Source organism: Colletes latitarsis, chromosome 6, assembly GCF_051014445.1.
Source record: "Colletes latitarsis isolate SP2378_abdomen chromosome 6, iyColLati1, whole genome shotgun sequence".
In the NCBI taxonomy this organism is placed as follows: Eukaryota; Metazoa; Arthropoda; class Insecta; order Hymenoptera; family Colletidae; genus Colletes; species Colletes latitarsis.
The window spans coordinates 27,035,823-27,042,912 of record NC_135139.1 but is presented as its reverse complement, the minus strand read 5'-3'; the positions used below and the strand labels follow the sequence as shown (position 1 = coordinate 27,042,912).

At 28.9% G+C, this 7,090-nt stretch overlaps 2 protein-coding genes across 3 annotated transcripts; one reads left to right on the top strand and one right to left on the bottom strand.

Annotated features, from left to right (window-relative positions):
- Window positions 1-2,066: 2,066 nt before the first annotated feature.
- Window positions 2,067-3,193, bottom strand: Rpl38 (ribosomal protein L38). 2 transcript variants are annotated; one of them, XM_076766154.1, is made up of 5 exons: window positions 3,112-3,193; window positions 2,921-2,959; window positions 2,513-2,573; window positions 2,305-2,427; window positions 2,067-2,137 (listed from the first exon to the last, which is right to left on the bottom strand). In XM_076766154.1, exons 2-5 carry the CDS (start codon window positions 2,921-2,923, stop codon window positions 2,097-2,099), a joined length of 228 nt encoding a protein of 75 aa, XP_076622269.1. In that variant the 5' UTR covers window positions 2,924-2,959; window positions 3,112-3,193; the 3' UTR covers window positions 2,067-2,096. The 2 variants fall into 2 exon arrangements, with proteins under 2 accessions (XP_076622269.1, XP_076622270.1); XM_076766155.1 differs by having other exon boundaries at window positions 3,050-3,154.
- A 799-nt stretch (window positions 3,194-3,992) lies between these two features.
- LOC143343037 (BAG family molecular chaperone regulator 2) lies at window positions 3,993-6,959 on the top strand. Its single transcript, XM_076767530.1, has 3 exons — window positions 3,993-4,499; window positions 4,739-4,851; window positions 4,962-6,959. Exons 1-3 carry the CDS (start codon window positions 4,286-4,288, stop codon window positions 5,193-5,195), a joined length of 561 nt encoding a protein of 186 aa, XP_076623645.1. The 5' UTR covers window positions 3,993-4,285; the 3' UTR covers window positions 5,196-6,959.
- The last annotated feature ends 131 nt before the right edge of the window (window positions 6,960-7,090 follow it).

Below are 7,090 nucleotides of genomic sequence, written 5' to 3'. Positions count from 1 at the left end.
TATTAAATTGCACAAAGAAAGGTCTGAACAATGAACGTGATAAAACAGATATTTTACTTGTATAAAGTATGTTACTTCGATTTATTTGAACAAAATTTGTTTAATTATTACGTAATAATTAGGCTAAGAAGTATAATGTGAGTAATTTGTAATTTATGAAAAACCCATAAAAGATTTACCTTTGTTGCAATACTTATGCATACGATTATAATTATATGATTAGAATCATGCAAACCGAACATATGTAATATTAGAATAATTATAAACAAATTATATAGTGATTGTAAGTTCAATGTTCTTACGAGTCGTAATTGGTCATGTAAAAATATTGAGTATCAGTTTTATTAAGTTCAATATATTATAATAAAAATGTTTTCGATAGTAAGTTTAATACGTTCACGCCAGCCTTTTATTTCGTATATTTTCCACCTGTCGGCGTAGCACAAGTGATTGAATAATAAATATTAATATCATTATATACAAATTTATGAGCGTTTTTGTACTATTAATTTTATTTGTTAAATATGTGCGAATACTGAATAAATTGCAGCTTAACTCATTAATGAGTTAAGTCGGCGTGACGTGCTAACTATTTTGATAAACCAGTTTTATGAGGTAATGGCAGAGTAATTGAAAAAAAATAAGAAATAATGTTCAAATGTAAGGTAAGATCATGTAAATGGAACATCGAAATATTCCAATTACTTATGGATACATGAAAAGACTATTTAGAAAAAAACTGTTTAAAGTGACAAACAGTGTTGGGAACAAATTTCTCCAAGTAATTTTTTTATTTTTTTCTCGCTATTCTGCGTATAACAATAATAGTGAAATATGTTCAAAAGATGTATGCTTTGCAAGATATTTCAAAATTTGTCAGTACTTGGAAGACTGACGCCTTCTGAGACAATGAATGTTTATGACCAATGAAATATAGAAAATATTTCATTTATGTCAAATAAGTAAAAAATAAAACGCAAATTTGGCTGAATTTACCTATGACAAAGCTTGATTATAATTATATACATTCATTTTTTAGTACGCCATGAATTGTTGTATTTCTCTTAACTGACTTTTAAATACACGAGTAATACACAGTAAAATCAATCAGAACACTAGTTTAGTAGAAGACTTAACCGGTGTTGTACAGTACAAGAAACATTTGTAGACTGATTTAATGTGCTCACAGAACAAGAACTGACAAAAACCTTTCTTTGGAAGAATGAGAGGCGAAACACATATGTATATGAAAGGTGAGATTACCTATGTAAGGGAAGAAATTTGACATATTTTGCAATATTTGTAGAAAGAGGGTATCATTATTGATACATAAACACGATACGGCATACTTGGCATATAATAAAATAATTGGCATTAGTAATTTATTTTCATTTCATAAATGATCCTCAGAGAACATGAATTCTTGAGATATGCGTCTATGATCATTTCTTCTAAATGTTGCTATGACAAATGCAATTACAAGCGTTCCAGTACGGCGAGGCTATCCAAACAAAACTCCGGAGTTCAAACACTCGACATTTTTTCTCATTCTATCCAGTTAACGGTTGATTGAAATCAAGGTAAACATCTCTCGTAAAAATGGGCGTGTCATTTTTTGTTTTATGAGTAAAAATATACATATAGAGTAACAACTAGTAGAAATGCAAGTATTGTTTTATGTATAAATGATGAGTAATTTAAAAAGTTATGCCAAGAGAAAACTATAATAAAGATTTAAATTCTAGACAAAGTTTCTGTATTTTTGAATACTATATTATATGTATTAAATAATTAATGCATACTTCATTATTAGAAAGAAGAAATATTTACTAATGCATGTTCAAGAGAAGGAAACAATTCTTAAATCAACCATATACTCTAACCAAAATTTTGGAGCAAAAAAATAATTGTGCATTAGAAATGAAACTGAATAAATTTAAAACTCTGTACAAAAATGTCAAGAAATGAACGCATATCTCATACAATATTCCCTTTAGAGCATATTTAAAGTTTTTTTTAGCTATAGTTTTATGTTATGATATAGTAAATAAATAAACATATATATATATGATTAAAAAATTATTTTATTTGATTAACTACATACGTTCGCTCCTCTTTACTTCTTTTACTTGAAGACCTGAAATTGTATTAGTATTTTATTAAACAAGGAATTAAGGTGTTTATATTAAATATAACTTATAAAACAGAAATAAACAGAGTAATTAATATTATTAAATTGTTGTTCTTAGTATGAATAAAATTTGATTTACTTAATACTTATAATTAATAGAAATGCATAAATACCTGGAGGTAAAGACTGTTTCAATTTTTCTGCCTTTTCTATGTCCGTAATTACAAGAGTATACAAAAATCTTGAACACCTAACTTTGAACTTAACATTCTCAGCATTCTGCTTGATTTTTACAGCTAAATAATCACAATGAAAAAATATAATAATTAATGAACAGATATTATGAATTATTAGAGTAATGCTTGTAATGTGAATACTGACATTTGGCATCTTTTCTCCTGGCTTTCAAGAGGAAGTCCTTAATTTCTTTAATTTCTCGTGGCTAAAAAGTAATATTGTAGATCAGTAAAATAATTACAGAGGTATAATATGTATATATATATATATATATATATATTATACCTCTGTAATTATTTTATATATGTATATATATATACAATGTAAATATAAATGTATCAATACTCATAAACGTTTAATTATTGTTATTTATGTTTGTCAGTACGTTAAGGTTATATCACCTCGTTTTAATATGTTGTATCTTTAATATATTTTAATTTATTAAAAATAAATTAAAACTAATAAAACTTATGACTAATAAAAGAAATCGAAGTATGTTTCAAGGAATAAACTATTGTACATTAATGTTATTAGTAATTATTTAATATTCACCATTCTGTACCGAAGTATGGAGGTTACAACTAGAATCACCTAGAACATGCGAGAAAAATGGTTGATGTATGAATTTGATTTCAGAAATTTATAGATGAAAGATGCAATATATTCTTTTTCGAAACGTACAAATAATGTAGAACAGAGAAAGAAAAGGATTCCTTACTACAATATGGATTTCGGAAAATTACCTAGAAAAGTTGTATATATCCCTCCACTTTAGTACCGGAAAAGAATGCATGCAATACGAAGGCTGCATCAAATCAGCAACGAAATTTTAGTAAATAAATAATGTTGTACAATTAAAAATGAGAATCGAATAGATGCTATTTAATAAGAATAATCGATTAATTTTTATTTTTAAAATCAATTTTCAAGATATAGTATAATAAAATTATGTCGTTCATTTTTATAAACTAAACTTGCGTACTTTTAAATAAATTTACTAAAGACATAATTATGTTGTTATAAAGCAAGTACCATACTGAATAGCAGCGAATAATTTGACAGCTTTTTGGAGTAAAAGTTTCGTTTTTTAATTCAATTTTACTTAAAATAATGTTAATATTACAAGCCTCAAAATAACATATATGCAATTACAAAAAGCGTAAATATATCAGTCACACATTTGAAAACAAATTTAGTTATATTCTTGTAAGTAATTGCAATACTGTATATGTAATCTAAGTATATACATAAGTACATACATAAGTACATACATACGTACGATTAAATTTTATCGTTCATTTGTAGTAGTAATTAAATGCTATTTGTTATGCATAAAGTTGCTAAAAGCATTAAAATTAATTTTAGGAGAGAGTTTTTAAATTTGACGTTACTTAAGTTAATAATTTCTGGTTCTTTGTAGAGGGCCTTAACATATATGTATGCGAGATGCCGGACGGAGCCCCGGGTGCAGCAGGGACGTCTCATTCCACTTTCTCACGCTATGCCAGATGCCAGATCACGCGTACGTGAGTTCGGACGAGTTGTGGAGAGTCGACAGAGCCAAACTGACAGATGCCCTCTTTCTCGATTCTCCGAAACTCTACGAGCTCACGTACGCGTGATTTGGTATAGTGTGAGAAAGTGGAATGAGGTGTCCCCGGTGCACCCGAGGCTCCGTCTGGCAATTTCTAACATAAATGCGTGTGCACTGTCAGTTATTTTTTCGTATTATGGTTTACAGTTACGATTAAAGTGTGAGAACTGTGAGACAGTGTACATTGTGACGGCATTAAAGGATATAAAATTAATCCGCGATCGACAAGTTTGCAGTTTAATTTGCGTTTGAATATAAATTTTCACTTTGTAATTACGTGTTAAGCTGCACCGTTGAAGAACAGTTTTGAGAATTCCTTAAAAATGGATAATAACCCATTACCGCATATTATAGAATGTGCGGATTGCGAGGGTTCGGTGAAACCAAAAGAAAGGTTAGTCAGTCTTCTTGATCAAATTGAAGTGCATGTAGAACAACTGAGGAGGGATGCCTGGAGACTCGAAGAAGAGAGAGATACTCTGTTGACCACCTTAGATACGCTTAGGAACAACGAAATGCTGGGCAAATTAGAAGAAAGTAAGTGTTTATCTCTCGTTTTCTAAGAATTCAAGGTCAGTTGTAATATTTCTAGAAAAATCGTTATCAAGAAACTTGATATTTGTAGAATGTTTCTTTATAGCGTTGTCAAGAATTTAGATTTTAGCTTATATAATCATCGAATAAATTGTGTTTTTAGTATTTATACAAGATTCTATTAGACGTAACCTATCTAAAAAGTATGTAATATTAAGGTTAAATTTCCTTTTTCAAAATAGCTGACAGGGATGATGTGTTGAGGTATGCAGAGAGATTGTCTATGCGATGTTTAACGGTTGATATTTTGGTAAAAATTCAACGTGATCAGATTCAACAAGAAGCATTACATCAGGTATGTATCACCTGTTGCTTTATATTTGTACTTTCTGACAAAAAATAGAAATATGATTTTATACTGTTACTTGAACAATAGATGACAGAGAATATGTTGATTAATTTTAGGTAAATGGTTTAATCGATAGTTTAATTGTTGGTCTTCGTGATGATCCAACTACAACTCGACTGCGATGTGCATCTTTCATGAATGCATGTTCTTCGCATGGTTATGGACATTCCGATAAAAACTTTGAAAGTGCAATTCTTGGATGTACTTTGGATGACCAGAAGCGGGTGAAGAAGAGATTACAGGGATTATTGGATTATATTGACAAGATGCATACAATTCAACTACTATGAAAATATATTTGGAACAACCTATTTTCGAAGGAAACAACTAAATTATTCATTAAACTAACAGTTAATCTGTCTTAGTTGTTCTGAAGGAGATTTGAGGAAAATAAAGTTAATTGAAGCAGGGTGCTTGATCATGATTCAATGGTGATGTTTTATGGTATATGTAGAGAAAGCATTACTCATGTTACATAAGTGTGTTATCTTTTATGCATATATCATGAGTTTTTTGAGTAGAAGTCGTAGACCTTGAATGTCTTGCAATTGTGCAAATAAGCTATGCATTTTATATTATATTTGTGCAACAGATACATTCTAATGAAACTTATATTTTTTTTTCTTTTCAATTTTGAAAATACAAGTTTATACATGTTTGAAACAAACAATTATAATATATTATAATTGAAGAAACTGTGTTAAAAATAATAGGTTTTTTAGAACTGACGTTTAAAGTAAAACAAGGGTATATACAATATATTTTCATGTAAAATATATTTCCATTTTTTGTTCTTTGTAACCAGGGAAAACAATAGTACATAGAGTAATTAGAATAGTGTTAAATTTTATCTTTATGCGTATCGTACATATGTGACTGCTGGTTAGTCTAGTATGCCTACAATGTAATCTGTCATTATTTTGTCTACTTGAAACTAATAATGCTTCCCATAATCAAAAAGATTATTAAAAATGTTTAAAGAAATTAAATACAGATTGTAATTATGCTATGAATGTGGGCTTTGGACTTTTCCGTATTCTAATAAATTATGTAATACATTTACTTCTTGTAGTACTGTAGATAGAATTGTCATGTTCAGTGCAGATTCAGCAGTTTACTACGTATTATACTTGGTACAACATGGATAAAGATTATATGTACAGTCTGACGTAATTTTAAAGAATTATTTAGTGTGCTTAACCCTTTAACGCTCAAACCCGAGTCCGACTCCGACATAGCTGATCGTCCAAAATCTGCATGCCCGAGTTAGACTTGAACAGCGATATATGTATATGTATTTCTGTTCCGTTTCATTTGGCCGTTAATATAAGTAATGTGCACGCAATCGGAAAATAATAGAACTGTGTTCTCTCATTTCTTTATTCTTCTTTCTTTTCTCTCTTTTTCTCTCTTTTTCTCTCTTTTTCTCTTGGCTTTCATTCTCATTGTACATATTGATAAGTTTAAAGTCTTTAAACGTTAGTATTTTTCGGCAGTCAGGTCAACCTTGGTACGAAGTAAAACCACAAAGATTTATCGAAAGACTTTTTGCTGATTATATTTCAGCTAGCAAAAAAAAGAAGCCCCAACTCGAATTTGTGTCATCAAAAGAAGTGATATAGGAGGAAAATGCATATGGAAAGACAAAATTTTATTGCGAAAACTGTAAATTAAATGAAATATAAGTTTATGCTAATAAAGAAATCTATTTTTTGCATTTATAAAAATAATTATTTTTTTTCACACTCTGCTCCAATTTGCACTTTACTATGTTTAAAAATGCGAGTTTAAAAGTTTATTAGATGAGATAGAACATTAGAATTAGCTGAGAATGTATGTAATTTGTATGTAATTTTGGACAGGTTAAATCGAAAGAAACGCGAGCATTAAGGGGTTCAGCAACTATTTATTTTTTTATCTTATATTTTGTACTTGATCATTTTATTGATAAAAAACATTGTTTGCGGTACAATATCGTATTGTCAAACTATTTCAGTTATATTATCGTATATATTTTTTTATAAACATAATTGCAGTATATTTAATGCCTGATACATCTGTTCAATCTTTAAGGTAAGGATGAAGTTTAGAAGCAACGCATAATAAATTTGTTTTATGTGGTAAAAATTAAAGGAATAAAACGTTATGGTAATTAAAGTGGAGTGCAATATATCGAAATATACTA